Source organism: Zeus faber (genome assembly GCF_960531495.2).
Source record: "Zeus faber genome assembly, chromosome: 18".
Taxonomy (NCBI): Eukaryota; Metazoa; Chordata; class Actinopteri; order Zeiformes; family Zeidae; genus Zeus; species Zeus faber.
This window is the reverse complement of record NC_137210.1, coordinates 13513335-13535973: the sequence shown is the minus strand read 5'-3', so window position 1 is coordinate 13535973 and position 22639 is coordinate 13513335. Positions and strand designations below refer to the sequence as shown.

Genomic DNA, 22639 nt, shown 5'->3' with positions numbered 1-22639 from the left:
GTGTGTGTGTGTGTGTGTGTGTGTGTGTGTGTGTGTGTGTGTGTGTGTGTGTGTGTGTGTGTGTGTGTGTGTGTGTGTGTGTGTGTGTGTGGATTAAAGAGAGAATAGAGACGGCAGTCTGCAAGCCATTATGGTGCATTTTTTTCCTTCATCTTCCAAGGGTGTGAGTCATTTGTAAACAACTGAAGTAAAAAAAAAAGAGAGAATACTTTACCCCTCCAAACAAAACATCAGGCTCCCCTACTATTGAGGCCTCAAAGCTCTTTTTTTCCAAGAAAGCTATTTACAGGACGACGTGTTTGTGATTGATTGTGATTGTGCTTTTGGCAGAGTAGGGGGATCCTCTTCTTTTTTTATTTTATTTTTTCATTATTTATGTTTTGGTTTTTTTTCTACAATGCCTGTAATGGATTCTTCATGCATCTGTTCAGCGGTCGACCCACCACATTGGTTTGCTGTAATGTTGACGTGTTCGGAGTGTGGGGCACAGGTGAGGCAAGGGAGCTGTTGTATACCTCATTTCTAACTCGAGACCGAGTGAAACTTGCTTTAATCTACTTTAGAAATAAAAAAATATATATATTAAAAAAAAAAAAAAACTTAAGAAAAAACAAACAGAAATCTTCTACAAAGGTCTTTTTGGAGAAGCCCACTGTCCTGTTCCTCGTGAAGGGTTGTGAAACGCCACCACAGACGCCATACGTTTTGAAATGTCTGCTTTATTTTTCCCCTCATTGTCTTGGTGCGTTACCATTCCGTGCTCTTGTGGCTTACAATGATGGCATTAACCATTCTTTAAAATGTTTTATTGTTTTTTTATTTATATATATATATATATATATATATATATATAGTTATTATTTTTTTTGGTTTTATGACGGGTGCCTTTTAAAGATTTTGTTATATTTTGTTTAAAGCATTGGAATAACATACTATTGGCCCCTTTTCTAACATCTCTATGATTTGACAATCCTGTCCTGTGATTCTCAGTAGGTACGGGGTATGTACGCATCTCCCACGCTGGTGTGCCTTCACAGCTCCTCGTGCTCTTTTCTGTGGTAACAACATTAACCAAAGACTTCTAGTGATTGTATGTGGACTTAGCTATTGTTATCCTTCCCCGTCTCACTGCTTGACATCCACCTCCCAACGAAACAGCAACACACACGCTCTTTGATGAGCTTTGTTATTTACGTGTGTGTGTGTGTGTGAGTGTGAGAGTGTGAGATCCAGAAACATCGGCGCCGTCGATACAACGGTATCGCTGCCCATGGGTGGGGAACGGTAGAGATTGGCCAGGCAAAGTGGGCTTCTCCAGCGGGCCCAAAATGAACCAATGTGGTGGTCGCTGGGTGGTGTTTGTTAATACACACTGAGGGTTGATCCTGTGCACACTGTAAATGCTCAGGACCTAATATCTGTCTGTCTTCAGCACTGTTTGTACAGTACACTTTCCCGCCCCCCTCCCCTTCTCGGGGAATCTCGTTTAAAATGCTGTCGCCTCTCGCAAAGCAGCACGCCTCTCTGTCTTCTCGCCGTTTTTCCCCGAGGTTCTAACATGCGTCCAGGAATACACCTGCCGTTTTCTAGAATTCACTTGTCTCATTGCCTTTTTTTTTTTGTCTTTTGTTTCTTCCTCTCCCTCCGTGTCTCCTCTACCTTCAACATTGTCTCCGTCTTGTCGGACTCTGCTCAGCTGTGACACTATGCATCATGGTCCTTCACTCTGCATGGACTGTGTCCCATTGGCTCAGAGCTCTAGCCACTGGGCTTCAGTGACACTTTGTTTAATGCTTTATTACACGTGAGGATGTAGGGTCTCACGAGCGCTATCCCAAAGCAAAAATCCAAATATTTAACTTTTTGACAAAATGCAGATACCAAAGATAACTCTCTGTCCTGTGTTTCTCTGTTTCTCTCTTTCTTCCCACAGCTTGTGTATTAAGAGACAAACCCAGCACTGGCTTTAGTCCTAGCCTCAGTAATTCCAAAGCTTAGATGTATATTTTGGTATATTTCTGAGAAAACTAAGTGAAAACATCTGTTTAACTTCTCGTTTGTTGTATCTCTTTTTTCTGTCACAGCATGGAACTAATTGCAGAACTGTCTTACTCTTGGTAGGTTAAAGAAATAGTATTTTTGTATGTTTTTGGGTTTGTCGTGTGTGCTATCGGTCCACGGCCCAAGTAGCCATGGTAAAAAGCAAGAGAAAAACCAGAAAAGACAAAGGAGAAAAAAAAAAAATAAGTAAACATGTACATATTACTTCTGTTTGTGTATCTTGAGAACGTTACTCTCACTTGGAGACTTGGGCTAAACTAAAGGAATGTGTCCCGGTTTTTCCTCATTTTTCTGATTCTGACTGTCAATAGAACTCTAGAACCCACACTGTCGTTGTGACTTTTAAGAGTCTGTGGTCCCACTTTGGACGAGAACACTGCTCACCTGACCTCGGGGGGAGAGGGGGACACTCCTCTGGTCTGACTACAAAGGCCTCCAGTCACAGAGGCACAGAACTGAAAGATTGTGTAGAAATCTAAGTATGTGAATCAGGATACATAGTAGATTTTTGATGCATTTGTCTGCTGTATTTTTTTTGTTTTGTTTTTATACACATATAAAGATAATCTTTTACTGTAAACTGTACATTTCTCTTTTGTTGTAAACATCATTAAAACCATTTTCCAAGTGTTTTGACATTTCCACTGTCTTTTAATGGGATTCGATGAACATTTGCTGTATGTTTTACATGCCACATTATTGGGTCCAGAGCGACCACTCTCTACAGATCAACTGAAATTCACGACTGGAATGAAGGTCGAAAATGAAAGCAGGCCATATAAAAACATTGAATTTGCCGTCTCCTGAAATCAGCGGGGGGGATCATTCAGTCAAATTGAGTCATTGGGACTCGATTTAGGTGGCGTCCCTCTCCCTGCCTGTTGTGCTGATTGGCTATGGAGAGGAGGGAGGACGGTGTTATGGTTTGGTCAAAATGAACAGAAACCTACAGCCACAGTTGGAAGAGGAATATTGAGCCTCCATGGCTCACCACAGGAACCCACCACCTTCAATCAATGAAATGGTTGCCGACATTGGGTTTGAAGGATGTTTGAGAACAAATTCTCTTGGTGTTTCCTCTATAACCAAACCCCCAAAGCCTTGAGGTCTTTATTTAAAATCGGTTGCACAAGAGTAACTCGGATGAGAGATCCATTACCTCCTTAACTTGAAGCTTCTTTTTCTTGCGAACTTGTTGCTAGAGGAGAACAAAGCAACATGTTTAGGGTGTGGGTGCCAAGGACGCCTGTGACGCTGGGTGATACCGATCACTTACCCTTCCCCTTGTGTCAATGAAATGGTAAACATCTTTCTCAGGGCTATGGAGATCCTGGACAGAAAAAATAAAAGTTATAAATGTTGAGGCCATGAGCTTACCTGTTAATTTTAAACTGAACTGAACTTTGAAATGCCATTGAATATGTGGTTCAAGTCAAGGATTTTGACCCCCCTAAATAAAACTTGGACACCCCCAAAAGAGGTAAAAACAACAGTTCGGGGGGTCAAAACATTTATATATCCTTCTTACAAGTAATCGTAAACATTGCAATGTATTTCCCATATTCATGCCTGGAAGAATCTTGCAGTACAATTTCAGACACCCCTTAAAGTGGACCATACCATTAGGCTGAGCATTGCGATCTGCAACTCGGATCTGAGCCATCTTTATTTCCAAACAAAGCAAATAAAAACGGTGTTTTTGTTGTACATTTATTCGTTTTCCTCCCATTTCTAATTGAATGACAACACAAAAAACCCTGTGTGTAACCATGCACAACGGGGACACTTTCTCAGTCACTCCCAATCGTCATGGTATGATTCGCACTCTGAATGAGTGGACAAATGTGGCCAAATTTCATGAGGTAAAGTTGATTAATACGCTTGGTAATTTTTCTGTCGGGCTCGGGGATTCCTTTTCTGATATGGTTGCTGAATGAATGTGCTATATAAAGTTTTGCTTACTTGGGGCCTTAACAAAAGTAGGCTACTATCATTCCAAGTTGTATTAGTTTATTACCTGATATAGGTGGTCACTGGAGTCCTTCCCTGTCTTATAGACACACAAAAATATAAATCAACTAGAATAACTTTTAATACAAACACAAAAGTACATATATGTCCTTTTTTTTTTTAAAACAATCCAATCCAATGCACTGAGAACACAATATGTATGTTCATGTGCAACTAAACCCTCAGTACACACAATTTGGGACGGAACATGAAACTTACTGCAGGGTCTGAATCTCTCTGAGCTTCTCTTGGACGTCTAGAAAACTGAGCAGCAAAGGAAGAGGCCATAACTGAGGTTGGAATCACTTTGCACACACAATAAATACATATTTACACTCCATACTTACATCTGTGTGACCCCTAAACCTCACCTTCTCTGTGAAATAGAGCGCCGTGGCAATAATACAGTAGATGAGCAGAATGCCATCCAGAATGTAGCAGAGGACTGGATTGCTCAGAGAGGCCTCTGAAGGGCAAAGACACCACAAAAACAACAATACTGAGCTTTGGGACGTAAATACATGGTGAGGCAAGGACAATGCCGGCTTATATGCGTGTTTATCAAGATACTTAAATGTGCGTGCGACGACAAAAACCAACGTGACAGCAACACTGGTCGCACAGAGAGCCTTGGAACAGGAAATCAAATTTAAAAAACCTACTACGTTAAAGCTGTTCCAGCAATGCCTTCCTGTCACTGAGTATGAGCTGCGCTGTGGTTTAAGTGAAGAGAAGCGGTTTCGTGAGATCAAGGTCAGTGACACTTGTGTCACCGATGCTAAAAGCCTCGACCCTCTTTTGTTCTTGTCCCTCGGCCAGTGCCCGGGTGTAGGAAACAGACAGAGGAAGGAAGCAGGGCCATCTTGGTAAAGGTTACTTTGGTGGCGCTGCTGCTCAGACCATCGCAGCACAGAGTTCTGACTTTATAGTCGTCTTTTGGGAGTGGTATACAACTGGTCAATTGGGTCATTTTATTCATTTACATTCCAAGGCCTATGGTAGGATTAGATTATTATAACTATAACTATTATTTCTTTATTATTTTATTATATATATTTTATTGTATTTTATTATATAATATTATATACTTTATTGTATTATTATAATTATGTAGAGTGATTTTGTTCATAAATATCCCCCATGGAGTGAGTTTGACATGGTCTTTGCTTATTTTGACCGTCTGCATCCTATCTACCTTTAACATCATTTCCACAACATAATGGTATCAAATATTAGTTCAGTATTATGGATTTTTTTTTTTCTTTTTTTTTTTTACATGAGATTGTTTCATAAGAATGTTTCATTTTTGCTTTGATATAAAGACCAAAATATGTTTTTTTAATGTCTTGCACTGCAGGAAACACTGCAGCAAAGATGCATTGTCCTCGAGACAAAAACATTAACGCACCATCTTACTGTGCATGGCCACAGGACTTGACCCACTTTGTAAAGCTGTAAAAAAAAAATAAAAAAATACAAGATTCGTTTGAAGGGTTGATTTTTACTTTTCGCCTCTACTTGGGGGTGGTTTTAGGTCTTTTTAGAGAGGACAATTTTTGGAGTAATTAAACGATTGAAATTAGAAGCTTAAAATAAAGAGAGAAAGCATTTGATGCAGTTACAGTGAAGAGAAAACAATCCTCAAATTCTAAAATTCTATCTCCTACAGTGCTGTGCCATCGTTCCGAGAGCCCATTATTCCGAAACGCCAATAGTTCGAAAAATGTCCCATTGGAGATGGACGACACCCTAACCCTAACCCTAACCCTAAACCTAACCATCACTAAGCGTATACCTAAACCTAACCATCACTAAGCCAACATTTTTTGGACTATTGGGGTTTTGGAATAATGGGCCGTCCCTGATTTTTAAACATTACATTTCAAGTTCCCTTTGACCAAAAGTTATGCTTCACTTCATGTTAATATGTCACAGATTTGTGTGGATCTCTTGCCACTTTGGAGTCATGTTCCACCAAATAATGAACTTCAAGCATCGCAAAACAAATGTCATTCTTGTTCTGGCTATTCAATCTGAATTTCTAGGAAATAGCTCTGTATTTCCACAACAACCTGTTGAAAAGTAGAACAGAAAATGTAGAACGGAAGGAGAATATATTATGATTATGATTATAACTATTATTATTATTATTATTATTATTATTATTATTATTATTATTATTATTATTATATTGTATTTCTTTAACTTACTTTCTGAATATCAAAAATTTAAAAAAGAAAATGGTGGATTCAAGACAACACAACACGAGATAAGATAAGATAAAGTAAGATAAATATGTAAGATAAGATAAGACAAGATAAGATAAGATAAAGTAAGATAAATAAGATTAATAAGATAAGAAAGATAAGACAAGATAAGATAAGCCAAGATAAGATAAGATAAGATCAGATAAAGTAAGATGAATAAAATAAGATAAGATAAGATAAGATCAGATAACGTAAGATGAATAAAATAAGATAAGATAAGATAAGATAAGATAAGATAAGATACTGGAATTTAATTAATCGTCCGGAAGGGAAATTTGGGTCCAGATTGACTTGAGTTGCCCAAAACAAATGCATCTACCATATAGAAACAGTCTTTATCCAGATCCTTCTCTAATGAGGACTTTGACATGGTTTGCATTGATCTTTTCACCAACTCAACAACTCAGCATTTTAGATTACAAAAAAAATAAAACAAAAGAAATCTTGGCAATTACCTGTGGAGCCTACGAGCACCAGGAGCGTGAAAAGCACGAGCGCGCCAGTTCTCGGCATGTTCACGCTGCTCATGCTGCTTTACTTAGGAACTAAAGGTTCTAGAGGCTGCTGTCTCTCTGTCTCTCTCTGTCTGCCGCCGTCTCGCCGGCACACGCCAAAATGTTTCCCCCTCCGATTACAGGAAGTGGCGCCACTGACGCTGATGTTCTACCCGTGGACCTCCGCCTCATGGTCTCCTGTGTCGTTCAAAGCATCCGACGACCTTCGCCCGCCTACAGTACGTCCGTGAGTAAAGACATATCTGATGGCAAATCGGCTCGAACTAGGTGGATGTTGGGCCCAGCCGCCTCCCAGTATGAGAGCATTCAAGACACATCATCTGCACGAGGAGGAAACATCTCACTGAACTTGTCTGGGTCGTCGCTGTGCTTTGTTGACTGAACGGCCTTTCTCCATTTCCCCATCCGCCTTGAGCTGCAGTCGGCCTGCAACCACACGCAGATTATGGCAGTAATCTCTCCGTATCGAGGCCCGTGGCTTAGCATGTTTTGCACCAACCAGGAACAAAGCCAGCCCAAGTAACGCCATAAAATATTGACTAAGTTAAGACTGAATAATATATTTCAACATATTGTTTTGTTCCACTGGCGCTTGTGTCGTGTATGTGTTTGAGTGTATCAACCGTGTGACTGAGCGTGGATGTACAAAAGCTTTACTGCATATTATAGCTGCAGAATGATTATAATAATTAAATTATATGTATTCAAGATGAATGAAAATGTGATGAAGATTAAAAAAGCGCACAATGTCCATCAGAAAAGCCGACTATTAAAGTCAATAATCAAAATGCAAAAAGATATCTGAAGCCAAGAAAGAAGAAAAACTTTGCCGAGATTCCTGTAACGTATGCCGTGAATTCGGGATTAAATTGAATACATTGTTGTCTTATCTTATTTTACTTCTCTTATCTTATTTTTCCCCAAAGTAAATGCCAGGATATATTATTTATGACTAATGTAGCTCCTTATTCAGAAAAAAACAAAAACGTGCTCATTATTTTTGATTGACGGGAGAGACAATGGGAGTCTGTTTCATGCAGTGAGCAGTAATTTACCAGAACAAATATTCATATTCATAGACATGCACATATACCCACATAACTGGGTGCAGGGAAGGTTGTTCATCAAATGGAGAGATGATGTTTCGATAGTTTGTCAGGATCAGGCTATAGTTAGTACTAGGTATGCTGCTTTAAAACAATAAAGTTACATACGGTAAGCCACTGCCAGTTCTTTCAACTGGACAGGATATAGGACCCCATAATAATAACAACAGCATGATAACAGCTTCAAGAAGGATAATTTGATGGTTGAATCTGACAGAAATAACTAACTGCTACCAATAATATTTGTGTAAATGGGTATATGCCTGTATTTGTAATTATTTGAAGGACTTCTCTGTCGGTAATATATTCATGTCATGTAACCTCCTGTGTTACTTACAGGGAATATAATTGCGACCAACCACTGTGCATAGGCCACACTTAAAAAATTGGTTCTTGGAAAATGACTTACTTTCCACCGATCCGACACCACCGCTTTAATTTGAGTTTTCTGGCATGTTTTGTTGTGTTGGTTTTGCTTGTGTGGAGGGGAGGCTGGAGTTTAGACGGTGTTGACATTTTTGCCTCGTGATTATCTGCTGGGGCCAGGCATTATCTCTGTGTGGGGTTGCCAAATCACTCTGCTCTTCCTCAGTCTTCCAGGGGCCCAGAGGGTGAAACGCTGGAGGAGGTGAAGCATGGGGAGAAAAGTTGCACGTGAAAGAGAACACATTTTGACGTGGCCATGTGAAAATGCCTGGGGTCATCGGGCTGAAAGTCGGTCATCCTACCACGCCTACCCCACCACACCTTTAAGCTCTTAAGGAACGTTTGCGGTGTGTTACATTTGTCTCATCAATGTATTGTTTACAGTTTGAAACTCTTAAAGTCTCCTGCAGAGGTGAGTGGATCACTGGAAAACAATACTCACATGAATGAACCATTACAACTGAAGTATAATCAGAAGGAGTTCTCCAAATAGCAACTTGCTATGAGTATGAACACATTGTTTCCAGCTGTTTTTCAGGCACTAGTTCCTTTGCGTTTTAATATACGTTAAAACTTTTTTAAAAAGTAGATAGATATAAGTCAACTAAAACATCTTTCTGAAATGTAGGGAGAGGTGCCTGGCAAAAATGTAAGTTAACATAGAGGACATTTTCACATATTTGTTTACCAAATCAACCCAGAAAAGTAACATTTCTTCCAAAGGCTCCTCAACCAAGCAAGTACACAAAGAGTGTGACTGTGTTGAAACGTAAATTATAGCGATTAAACATAATATATAATGGTTTAACATAGTGTTTAGGGATTAAACACTGTGCAAAGTGATTAAACATAATATATAATGGTTTAACATAGTGTTTAGGGATTAAACACTGTGCAAAGTGATTAAACATAATATATAATGGTTTAACATAGTGTATAGGGATTAAACACTGTGCAAAGTGATTAAACATAATATATAATGGTTTAACATAGTGTATAGGGATTAAACACTGTGCAAAGTGATTCAACATAATATATAATGGTTTAACATAGTGTATAGGGATTAAACACTGTGCAAAGTGATTAAACATAATATATAATGGTTTAACATAGTGTTTAGGGATTAAACACTGTGCAAAGTGATTAAACATAATATATAATGGTTTAACATAGTGTATAGGGATTAAACACTGTGCAAAGTGATTAAACATAATATATAATGGTTTAACATAGTGTATAGGGATTAAACACTGTGTAAAGTGATTAAACATAATATATAATGGTTTAACATAGTGTATAGGGATTAAACACTGTGTAAAGTGATTAAACATAATATATAATGGTTTAACATAGTGTATAGGGGTTAAACACTGTGCAAAGTGAATCAACATAATAATGCATAGTGATGAAATATAATGTGAAGTTATAAAACATTATATATAGTAATTACAGACAATAGATTGATTATTGATTGTAACACGTATAAGGTAGTTTTGAACTACGGAGAACCAGGAAAAAAACACAACATAATAGTCCGGTGCATAATAATCCGGGAGACCGCGCGTCCATGCGGTCGGCAACGTGGTGTCGCGTACTGTTAACGGTGACCAACGTTCCGTTTGTAAACATTATTATTTATTTGAACACGTGTCACATGGTTTTGGCCTACTTTTAAAGACCAAAGTCGCGCATTTTCAGTGGATTTGACAACCCTGGTGCGTACCTGCGTGCCAGCCGATTTCATCGAAGAAACCACTCGAAAGGGAGGTGTGACTTTTTGAGGTACGATCTATGACACAATTACAACAATACGTTTGGCTTGAAAGATAAAAAACGACCATGACAATATATTGTAAAAAAAAAAAAAAATAGTATAATGTATAAAAAAATGTATAAAAAAATACATATACCAAGTTGAAATGGGCTTGACGCCCCTGATAGTGATTAAACATCCTGTATGGTGATTAAATATATATATATATATATATTAAAAAAAAGTAATTCAACATAATAATGTGCAGTTATAGATGTCATGTATAACAATTAAACATAATAATGTGCAGTGATCGATATAATGTATAATAATTAAAAATAATAATGTGCAGCGATAGATCTGATGTGTAGTGTTTGAACATAATAATGTGCAGCGATAGATGTAATGCATAGTGTTAGAACATAACAATGTGCAGCGATAGATCTAATGTATAGTGTTTGAACATAATAATGAGCAGCGATAGATGTAATGCATAGAGTTTAAACATAATAATGTGCAGCGATAGATGTAATGTATAGTGTTTGAACATAATAAGGAGCAGCGATAGATGTAATGTATAGAGTTTAAACATAATAATGTGCAGCGATAGATGTAATGTATAGTGTTTGAACATAATAATGAGCAGCGATAGATGTAATGTATAGAGTTTAAACATAATAATGAGCAGCGATAGATGTAATGTATAGAGTTTAAACATAATAATGAGCAGCGATAGATGTAATGTATAGTGTTTAAACATAATGAGCAGCGTTAGATGTAATGTATAGAGTTTAAACATAATAATGAGCAGCGATAGATGTAATGTATAGTGTTTAAACATAATGAGCAGCGTTAGATCTAACGTCTAAACATAATAATGAATATTGACTAATCGGCGCGTGTATCGGTTCACGTGACTTAACCTGGGCGTGGCCCCATCCCTCACGTGACCTGGAGTCTTTCTGCCGGCGGTGGCAGCGCAGCGTCCGTCCAGAAAACACTCAAATCGCCTCTTTGGCACTTTCACGGTTGTTCGGCGCCGTTGCACGGATTGTCCCGCGGGTCGAGTGAGCGTCCGGGCGGTCAGCAATCACCCGCCCCCCGAAACCCCCCGTGCACACAGACAGACAGACACACCATCTTGTTCCCGTCCCTAGCTAGCCTGCGTTGGAAACAACATGGTGCATCACGGTGACCGGAGGTTTTCAGGACCGCTCCTGCTGCTCGTCGGGCTTTTGGGTAAGCATCGGGTTTCCAACCCCGCGGGCACCGGGTTGTCGTTGTCGTCGTCGTCGTCGTCGTCGTCGTGAGGTTCGCAGAAACGCCGACGTTAGTCCTGCTTCGTCAGCGCTGTTCGGGCAGCAAACACCGGGGCTTAGCCAGCGACGCTACACGTTTAGCATAGACGCAGCAAACGCCGTCGGTCAACAAACACATTATTACTATTGTCGTCCGTTATTTTAACCGAAGGTAGTTCATAGGTTTATTGTGTATTCCCATTTTTATTTTTTTTGATTTAAATAAGCTACATCGAATAAAACGTCCGTATGAATAATGGTCCGAATAAAGGGCGGTTATTCTAGACCGGGCAGTTAAAGTTACATTGAGTTAGTGAATAAAGCCCGTTATTTGTAACGAGTTTATCTCGGTGTCAACGCTCCCGTTGCACAACGCAGTGTGTGACGATCCGTGTCTTTACAAACCGCTTCCACCTGCTAAAATCAAGCGTTATACCTGCAACACACTGCGGGGGTACCGCGACCAAGTCCAAAACGCGAGCCACAGCGATATTAGACAAAAAAAAAACAACAAAACGTAATAACAGAGCATACGTAATAAAAAAACACCACCGAAAAAAAAACAAAAAAAAACGTTTTACGGAATAAATCAAATAGTTTCAAAACAAGATGTCATCAGCCTCGGGGGGCGGGCACGAGGTTCGCGTCCTCGCCTCTGATTGGCTCTGTGTGACGTCACGCAGAGAGCCAGGAAGTGGGATGGTCCGCGTTGTGGTCGCGGGTGATCGTGGCCTGACCTCGCGAGGCACCGTAGGCGACACCGCGTAGCCGCGTTCTATCCCGGAGCAGGAACTGTGATCAAACCAGCGAATCTGTAATGTCATTTGTTTTTGTTTTTTTTTGCTTTCAATTTCAAGATAACAGTATAGGAACTATTCCCACCTCGTACTATAAACGATTAAGGCCGATCTAACGGCTCATCAGCTTCACCACCGCAAGTATACTCCAGGTATACAAACATCAAAATAACAATAACAATAACAAAATAAATAAAAGTAAAAACACGTGGGTTCTAGTTCTCTGCATGTTCATCTCCTAATGCAACCGAACGAGTTAGAAATAAGCAAAGGTGATCTTCATTGACTAAATGCCTTTTTTTTTTGTTTTTTAAATCAAAACAGCTGCCTCTTTGCACCAGAGTGTAGCCACTGGCGACACACCCGGCAAAGACCCGGGCAAGCCAGAAAGGGGCAACTACACGGTCACCACCAGCAATGGAACCCTATGTCTAATGGCGCGCATGGGCCTGCAGATCAACATCTCCTTCAGCTCTTCCTCCCTGAACAAGGTACTCGCACACATGGGCACACATGGGCGCGCATAGGGCAAGAATGGATTTGAATGGACACAACATTTTCTCCGCCCCGTTCCAAATAAAGCAGGCCGCTCTACGCCCATCAGTGGCTTTCACTTGATGACGCTATGGAACCTAACTTGAATTCGGCAGTTTTGTTAATGGGAAAAAATGAAAAATTTAAAGGTCACTAATGAAAGACCATTTTTCCATACTGCCGTAAGTGATCCAACCAGCCTCCGCCGGGCACTGTTGCAAGTTAACAAATGTTGTCGTTCATGCTTTATAAAAATGGTTAAGAGGTTTTGTAGGATAATCCTCTTGTCCTTTTGCACCATCTGATTTACTGTATAAAGCCTGAATAAATGCACACACACCCTCACATTGTTTACGCTGTCCTGCTTATTCACAGACTGTGCTGGATTTGATAAATATTCAGCCCAATGTAACAAAAAGCTTTGGGTCCTGTGACACCGACAGCGCTACCCTGCAGCTAACGACAGACGTGGAGAAAACCAACCTTACCTTTACCTTCTCCCTGGTGAGTGGCGAACCTTCATCCCCAATTCTTTTTGTTCATTAAAACATGTTTTCAGAATCAGAGTAGTCTTTATTGCCAAGTAATTTACACAAACAAGGAATTTGTCTTGGTGTTGTGTGCATACGTGGAGCATTAATGTAAAATATAAGTAAAATATATATATATATATATATATATATATATATATATATATATATATATATATATATATATATATATATATATATATAAGGGGGGCTTGCAAATGAGGCCAGTTGCAGAGGGGAGGGGGTTTTCAGGGTGGGGGCCAGTAATTCATGATATTTTATTATGATACAATAGCAGTATGATACAACGATTCTTCCATATGACTTATTTGAAGTCCATCACCTGTGACACATTGAGATACTTGAATAGACAGAAAACACATGAGACACACAAAGACGGGAATTACTCAAATATTTAAACAGTAACTGTTGCTATTTTTATCATGTTGTAATTACATATTGGGTTGCTTCACCTCCTCCACGCCTTCATAATAGTCCATCTCGTTTGGTCACTTCACTCAAACGTAGGATTTTTTTCTGCTCTGTAGAAGTTACAAAGTGCTCCCCTACCCACTGCAGGCTTTTGTGTCAGATCTTTTTTTTTTTTTTTTTAATCTGAGTGTTACTTCAGTGTTTTGTGTATTTACTTCCACGCCTAGTTTGTGTAATGCCCTTCGACCACAAATATTTCTCCACAGCCCCCTGGATTGCCTCACACCTGCTGCTCTCCATAGCTGCCACTAGATGGCGTCTAAAGAAAACAAAATGAGCTATAAACTCATGACTGATTTGACGACATGGTGAAAGAAATTGAAGTGTTTTAATCCCTTTTTTTTCCCCAGAATACTACATCCAGGAAGTACCACCTGAGTGGAGTGTCTTTGTCGGTGGTTTTGCCAGACCTGAAGGGTGCGTATACAGTTCACTTGCTGGCCCTGTCATATGACTGCTATCTTTTTCTTTGCATAAACATTAGGACACATCCTTTCTTCAGGATGTTCTTTGTTTGCAATTTGTTAACCCATTCCCAACTTGGCCTCATTTTAAAAAGTCAAAATTTCCGATTTTCATGACTATTCAATTGTTTTCACCTCATAGGCTTGGGCCTATTTACGATCGACTCACTCTATTGGTGATCGACTCCATCGATCGCGATTGACATTGATGACAGATGTAATTTTTATTTGTTTTTATCCACCAGGAAAAGTCTGAGAATTTAAAGGCTGTACGCGCAGTTTACCGTGTTCTGAAGCTGGAGCGGAGAGGGAGCGAGGAGCAGCACAGCGGAGCGCAGATCACTGGGAGGGGCCGCCCGCGATCTGCACTCCGCTGTGCGCACAATGCAGCCGCGCGACACCCCGACCCCCCCCCCCCGCACTTGCATGCCGCTCTATTTGCAAATCTTGCGATAACATCGCAACATATAATATAATCTCATAGAGAAAGATTTTGATTTATTTTATTTCCTTAGTTTCTTACTTTAATGGGAAATGAAAAACGTAAACCTAACTCAGAGAATTGGAGCAGACTTTTTTTTTGTTTCCCCTCCAGACAGCGGTGCGTGCCGGCTCCCGTGCCTGTGTTTTTATTTTACACCTATTTATTTTCATTCGTTTCCTCCATGTATGAAACAATTTTTTTAACTGAGGTGTGTGCCGGCTCCCGTGCCTGTGTTTTTATTTTACATCTATTTATTTTCATTCGTTTCCTCCATGTATGAAACAATTTTTTTAAACACAACTGAGTTAAGGGACCGTCCAAGTGCTTACGCCGTACTGTTCCAAAAAAAACCTGCGCGTCCCCACTGTCGGGGCGCACGTCTCCCCGTTGCTTTGGGACTTCATTTATTGAAAACTGGATGTTTTTGTGTAAATGTTAATCACTACTCGTAGTGGTTAACCATTTGGTGGTAGTACTAAGTACAAAACTGGTTTTCATTTTGTTTACCTCAAAATGACATTGAAAAATGTTTGAAAAAGTTGTTTTTAAATAGAATTTGTTGATACCGATTTTCTCATTTTGTGTCTCCTCTTTCACATTTCTATTTGTTTCACATTTATTCAGCATCCAGCTGTGGCTAGTTATAATACCTGTTTCCTTCTCCCCCTCCAGGGCCCTTCTCATCCAGTAACGGCAGCCTGGACTACCTGAAGGGAACCCTGGGCCGCTCCTACATGTGTCGCGAGGAGCAGAGGCTGAGCGTGGCCCAAGACTTCTCCCTCAACACCTTCCAGCTGCAGGTGCAGCCCTTCGGTGTCACCGGAGATCAGTTTGGGTCAGGTACAAGGAAGTGGCCGTCCTCATTTTAACTTTGTTAACAAGTGAGCGACTTGTAGCTCTCCTGGCTCCAATGTGTCTCTCTCTCTCTCTCTCTCTCTCTTGGTCTCTTTCCATCTCTCTCTCTCCCAGCTGAAGAATGTCAGCTGGATGAGGACGACATGCTGATCCCCATCATCGTCGGAGCGTCTCTAGCCGGGCTCGTCCTCATCGTCCTGGTGGCATACCTCATCGGCAGGAAGAGGAGCCATGCTGGCTACCAGACCATCTGAGATGGTGCCTCCTAGAGGCCAGAGTGCGCTGACCCGCCCTTGCAGTTGACCACTATTTTACCTTAACTACACCTTAAACACACACACCCAAACACTACTCCTAATACCTCTCTCCTTCTACCCGGATCCCTTCTTTTTGGCCCAGAATTCTTTTGCTGCTCCCTTATTTTGTTTGTGTCATTTTTCACTTGCAAAAGTCATAAGATTCTTCTGGGTTTTATTGAGGGTGTTCTTTGCTTTCTGGACTGCTGTGCTATTTTGTATAAAATGGGACCGTAGTGAGAGATAGTGGAACGAAGAAAAGCTCTTACAACACGTAAAGCAAGGGGTGAACTTTCATTAGTGAAGATATTGCACAATCTTTGCTAACTTCGAGGTACGGTTTATGGTTTTGAATCAGGTGTACTATTTATTGATTTTGAGACAAAGGGAATTTGAGGGGTTTAAGAAATTCTACAGTAGTTTGATATGTGTCCGGCAACCATTTTGGTTGTCTTTTCATAAAAGGAGCTGCCGTTACTTTATTGTAAAGGGAATTTATTCAATTGGCAGCTGTATTAAACCCCCTTGAGGCAGCGCAAAACCCACTAACTTATTTTTATTAAAACTCCACAACTAGACCCAATCTATCTACTCGCCACATAGCAGAAGTGTGACTATAGTAGGAAACTTTTCAGTAACTAAGGGTAGGCTGCCCTCCCATTATAATTGGGACCCTTGAAGATGTGACTTGTTGACGCGCCATGTTTTGCCGTCAGTGATTGCATTCCCACCTTGTTCGGCCAGGAAGCAAGGAGCAAGTTCATTAGTTAAACTGATGTCAAGTGAGGTGTCCCTGCAAAAGGGGGTTTCTGAATCATACCCTTCTCTCAAGAAAAAGTGGCTGCGCTCAATGAGAGACTTTTGAAACGATAGAGAGATACTTTTGGCTTATTTTAGGATGGTCTGCAATGAAGTGAATGTTATTATGTTCTGATGTCGGCAAGTAATGTTCCCACTCAGTAGCATCACAACAAATCCTTGACACTAATCCACTCTGTTTGTTTTTAGTGAGTGAGGCATCTACTTTTGAACTTTGAAAAAAATTTAAATGCACCAAAACTATAGAGCCCAATTTAAACGTCTTTACAAATGCCAAAACACATCCACCAGTTTTATTCTGTGCCTTCCCATCTGTTACATGAGTCAGGTGTCAGTGATGCCAATTCTACAGTTACTATCCCTTAGAAGCAATGCTTGCTGCCATATTTGGGCCATTTTCTGTCTCAATCTTGTTCAGCCAACGTGTACTTTAACTATTGTAGTATAGATGCATTGTTTGCCATGAAGGGAAAGGAAAGAGTGCTGAGGTTTTTTTTCTCCTCCATCTAGAAGTGTTTATATTGATTTAGTGATTTAATAATTTTAATGAAATGTTTGAAATTGTTTTCTAAAAGAGCTCAATAAAGGTGAAAGAACAAGGTTTTGTTTGGTCGGGAAATTTGTGTGCCATCAGTTTCAAGCCCCGCAGGTCTTTTTTCGTACAAACATCTTGCAAATTAAGTTCAGCGAGAAGTGTTTGTATGACTAACATAAGCCAAAACGATGTACGTATTAAATTAATATTAAAGAAAGTAGAAACTTAACACTAAAGTAAAATGGAGACTTCCCGAGCTCACAGTTAATATTTGGGACCTGATGTGATTCCTTCCTGTGCATGTGTGTGTGACTCACCACATAATGTTGAGCACTGACATTCCAGGGCAGTAATGACACGTCAGGTGGCAGTCATTTTAAAAGGGCTGGGTAAATAAATACCAGCGCTGATCCCTCTTTACCGACAGCAGCAGCCAATGCTTAAAAGTAAAGAGTGCTAAGCGGTAAACTGCATCTAGCAGGACATTATCAACCATAACCTAATTCAGAATCGTTTTGTTTCCATAAACTTAAGATCCGGTGTTTGAACAAGCGTTCCTGTTTCATAAATTCAACACCGGTAGTTGACTTACCACATAATCCTGCTTGGTGTTCTGCTCGCCAGAAACTATATTTTCATGCCAAACGGTAATAAGTCATGTGTAAATGATAGCCCACACACTAAATAGCCTGTACACATCTGACAGAGAGCGGTGGTAAAAATGATTAAAAAAAATAGTTTGAACCACTTCATTACAACACAAATCATCACAAATGTTGGAAATTCAACAGTGGCATTATTGTAAGTCTTACACAACATTCGTGAAAAGAGCTGAAAACGAGTATACAGGATGACAATGAACACCGCAACATATTGCAGATCACCAATGTGACGACTATTTAATAAAGATTCCTTTATCAGCAGCAAACAATTCCTATGTGTTGCATCCTGTGACGGAGCCAACAGTTGATCCTTTGGACAAACTGCCTGTGGTGAACAGCAGCAGTGTGACACATTTCCATAATGCGTCTCCGCTGCTCTAACAAAACACATCTTATTCCCGCCGTTCCACGCGATCAATGCAAATAAAAGAAACAGAAATTAAAATAATTTACACAGCACATGTTTCAGTGTATCTAACAAAGGTACAACACAGTTTAAATTTGACACTTATGTACAGATCCATAGTAACAGATAGAAAATCCTGAAAAGGAAAAATAATGGAGGAGCCTTATTGACGGAGAAAGATTCAACTTACCTATTTGATAATTCTCAAACACCTTTTGTGGTTCATTGTAAAAATCAGTATGAAGGTGTATGCTACCAATATTCGTTTAAAGTTTCAAACTTGGATTTGTCAAATGCACGGCAACAACACGAGTCGAAGCAGTTCCTGGCAATAAAAAGCTTGGTCCTTGACTTTCAGGCCATAGATGAGTTCCATGCCACCTTGTCAGGGTGACTTGGAGGCTGTGTATACAAAACTACTTTACATTCATTCCACTCATTCATCCACACACACACACACACACACACACGCATACACACACACACACACGATAAAAGGTCCTCTTTACTGTATGAAAGCCCATCCAGGACTTGGTCATTGCGGTTCCTCTGCCTTGATCTGTGCTCTACACATCTCCCTCAGTTTAGTGATCGTGGCCATCGGCAGATATCCTGGTTCTATAAAGATTTTCTGAGAAGAGAGAAAAGTTGAATTAATATATATATATATAATATCAGAGTCTATTACACGGGATGCGTTAAGGTGACGTTCTCCTCGAGTAGCACACCTGCATGAAGCTGTGGCAGTCCTGGGTGAAGGCTCCTCTGGTGATCTGCTTGAAGCACTCGCACACGTCGCACAGGGAGCGGCTTCTAAGGATCACCGGCTGGTTGTGGCGGATCAGCGTCAGAGCCACTCGGAACAGGACTTTAGAGCCCTCGTAGAACAGGCAGTCCCAGATCCGCAGCACGGTCTGGAGGCGAAGGGGGCCACACACGTGGTGCATTGGTTTGTCCGAAGCGGACTCTACGTTCACCATGACTACGATAACACCATCACACATCCGTCAAAGCCCTAACCTCTACGGGCAGGACGTCGATATAGAGACAGATGAACCACCGTGAGACCACCAGGGTCCAGATGCCGGGATACTGGGCCATGAGCTGGCCTACAGCGGGGGCTTTGCTCTTCACCAACTCCCCCAGGACTTCTTGGTCCGTCCTCAGCCCCAGCATGGCCAGGCTGTAGTAGTCTGCAACATTCACCCAAGCAGAGAAATGTGGAACAGTGCAAAGTGTGAAATCTAAAACACAAATATATCCCTACCTGGGAGTATTCTGCCTAACAACGCATCCATCAGCCAAAAGGATTTCTCCTCATCCTTAGTGATGATAATGAGGTAACCGGCGATAAAGTTCATGCCCTGAAACAAAGAGGGACAAAGTTGACGTGTACATCAGATATTCATGGCTGCAGATTGTGTCTCTAAGGATTTATCATTTTAGATAATGACGCTCAAGAGACACATAAGTACGCTATATCAGTTGGAGATACATCATACAGATACGTTTGTTTTTATGATGGAAAATTATGTTTTAGTGCTATATTTCTAGAAAACTCGGAGAGCAGCCTGCCTGGTCAACTCAATGCAGTGTCATCAGTGCGCATCCCATCGTCTTGGGAAAAACTCGATTTTTATGTGGGAATAGCAGGCAGAAGGCTCTTTTTTTTTTTTAGATGAACAGACGTTAAATACAAGAGGGGGTTACCTGACAGTATCCCACCGCCTTGTTGTGGTGTCCGTAGGCCAGCAGCACGTTGTACAGGGCCTTGCACAGGCAGGGCTCCGAGGTGTTTTGGAACAGCACGTTGTCCGGGAAAGTCCTGTGCATGTCTACCGTGAAACAGCGGAGTAAGAGCCGTACGTTCGGACTTGGTCATTGCCCAAAAATGGCCTTGATTCTTAAGTGATTTCATAGAATTTCAAAGGAACGGGTTTTTTTTTTTTTCTTCGCATAACTGTGTGAAAATGCCGACAGTGGCGACGTGGGAATGAGAATGCGGTGGCAATATTGACGTTTGGAGTTCAGAATTTAGGGTATGCAGTGTGGCATATCACAGGGCAGATAAGCCCCTCTATGTGAGATATAGTCAATACCGCTCAAGAACTCTGTGCGTAATACGAACTGAAGACTTGAGTCTCGAAAGACTAATATACTCCAGATTATTGAGACCACAATACTGAAACAAAATTCACATTTTGGTGGGTGAATCGGTGAAGCGCCGCAGCACAAAGTTGGCTGACCTATGCGAATGACCTCCTCCAGCTTGGCGTCGTGCTCCATGCGCAGGAGGGACTGGTAGTATTGGGGCTTTCTCTCAAGTAGCTCCCGGGCTCCGCTCGCAGCCATCCACATTCTGGCTCGGTGCTCGTCGGGCACGCCTTTACGCACGTACCTTTTGACTTTAAATGGACCTCGTCAATACACGGCAAACTTGTAGAAAACCAGTAGTAAGATCGTGTGTGTGTGTGTGTGAATATTTGTTCTACCTGTCAGGTTCTTCTCCACACGATCTTTCCCCTGAAGCATTCTGGACCATCTGACAGCCCGTTTGTTCAGAACAACTCCGTATTTGCTCCTCATCTCGGTGTAGCATTTAAAATCCGGAGGTGTTGCAAACCCGTAAGGATCAACGCTACGGAGGAGAACGTTTATTCCGGTAGGATGCAGAGAAAAAAAAAAGGTTGTGCACGGAATTGAGAATCTAGTCTAGACATAAAAGTCCCAGCGTTTGAACAAGAATAGATCTCGTTCCGTTCCCTGACGACCTCAACTACGATAACCTCCTCTGGGTCGGGTTTCTGTTGCTGGAAGATCGAATCGCTGTTGAATAATTTAGCGTTACATTACTTTTTTAGAAGGAAAAGGTAGACAGTGCAAAATTCAAACCCAAACGTAACTCTATAGGAAAACATTATTTTCACAATGCACACCCTGGAGGGAGCTCGGTGGTCGGGATGACTGCTGTTAACCTGCACATTGGAACATCTTAGTGCACAGAGGTTAATTTTAGATTAGATTAGACTCAACGAATTGTCATTGCACAGAGTACAAATACTGAGGCGACGAAATGCATTTCACAATCCCTCTCGATTCGTGCAAAACTGTTGAAACAAAACTGCGACAATAGAACATTCATACACAGAACATTGTCCCCGAACAATATGCGAGGAGACGGTTTCTTTATTGGTCGTCTCGGCAGGAGCTGTCTCCTGACAACAACACATCTAGTGTGTCACTCAAGAGGAGCACATCAAAATATTGACTATAAACCCGAGGCTTACCTGTCCTTAGTATTGCCCGGAGCGAGGGGTTGATCAGGACTCAGGTTTGTTTTATTATCCATTTTTCTTGGAAAGGTGATAAAACGACAACACAAACACGCACCGTCAGCTGCAGCGTGAACGCACGCATCACTCTGTGGGAAACTCGGAGCAAATATTAGAGGGAAAGGGTCCAGGGGAGTTACCACGTCACCTCACCTTCAGTGCAAACACAGGGAGGCGGAACTTAGGAAAAAGGCCCCGGAGCGACCGCAGGTAAATGTGCTCCGGTTACACGCAGCGGCGTGAGTCGACTGATTGTAGAGTCCAGACACAGGACTCTTGACAGACGAACCCTGACGTCATCTGACAGCGGAGTCCTGTGTCAGGCCTTGATGACACCTCTCCAAAAACACAGACCCTAACAAACAACTACCTGTTTATTATGACTATTGGCACAATACTGTTGTTGGAAGATTAACAATAACCCGTAGGTAATGTGGACTGAAAATCATGCAAAACCTCTAACACAACTTACAATTTTTTTTATTATATTAATTATATTATGACAGTCATTTTCATGTCATGGATTGTATCAGTGTTCCTCGTAACTCAGCTGGCGGATACTTCAGTGCTGCTGAGACCATTTGCTTTTAATATTGATGTTTTGAGTGTGTGATGCAGCCAAGTCACTGTTCCAAGCGCTGAGCTGCTGCTGCTGCTGCAGTTTCCTGATTCAACTAGTGCTGCTCTTTTTCACCACTTTTATGCCACAAAGATTTGAAATGAGTCACTGACATTTCCGATGCAGTTATTTGCCAACTCACCATCAAAGTAATGAACAACCACAAAAGGAATCCGATATGAGTGATATGATCACGTCAGATTCTGACGTAAAAATGTGTTCATACATTTGTGAAAATATTTTCCTTATACGGTAAGTGTATTTGCATAACAAACAATCATAGAGATCATACAGCATGTCAGAAAGGGAGAGAGTGTAATCCTGCCAGTGGGGGGGGGGGGGGGGTTATTTAAAATTCAAACACAACTTTTACTTAAA

The 22639-nt window shown here is 41.0% G+C and overlaps 2 protein-coding genes and 1 long non-coding RNA gene across 3 annotated transcripts; 1 reads left to right on the top strand and 2 right to left on the bottom strand.

Annotated features, from left to right (window-relative positions):
* Nucleotides 1–2745: 2745 nt before the first annotated feature.
* LOC307243853 lies at nucleotides 2746–4106 on the bottom strand. The gene is made up of 4 exons (XR_013844633.1): nucleotides 4079–4106; nucleotides 3338–3391; nucleotides 3221–3259; nucleotides 2746–2955 (listed from the first exon to the last, which is right to left on the bottom strand). It is a non-coding gene; the product is annotated as an uncharacterized lncRNA (long non-coding RNA).
* Nucleotides 4107–11089: 6983 nt separating this feature from the next.
* On the top strand, nucleotides 11090–17307 carry lamp1b (lysosomal associated membrane protein 1b). The gene is made up of 6 exons (XM_080019712.1): nucleotides 11090–11377; nucleotides 12558–12724; nucleotides 13143–13271; nucleotides 14140–14206; nucleotides 15410–15577; nucleotides 15707–17307. Exons 1-6 carry the CDS (start codon nucleotides 11317–11319, stop codon nucleotides 15844–15846), a joined length of 732 nt encoding a protein of 243 aa, XP_079875838.1. The 5' UTR covers nucleotides 11090–11316; the 3' UTR covers nucleotides 15847–17307.
* Nucleotides 17308–18845: 1538 nt separating this feature from the next.
* On the bottom strand, nucleotides 18846–21626 carry LOC307244417 (growth hormone-regulated TBC protein 1-A-like; the record flags this gene model as incomplete). The annotated part of the gene is made up of 8 exons (XM_080019566.1): nucleotides 21598–21626; nucleotides 20803–20948; nucleotides 20557–20715; nucleotides 20021–20145; nucleotides 19578–19674; nucleotides 19331–19503; nucleotides 19039–19224; nucleotides 18846–18941 (listed from the first exon to the last, which is right to left on the bottom strand). The coding sequence occupies exons 2-8, from the start codon at nucleotides 20894–20896 to the stop codon at nucleotides 18846–18848; spliced, it is 930 nt and encodes a 309-aa protein (XP_079875692.1). The 5' UTR covers nucleotides 20897–20948; nucleotides 21598–21626.
* Nucleotides 21627–22639: the final 1013 nt, after the last annotated feature.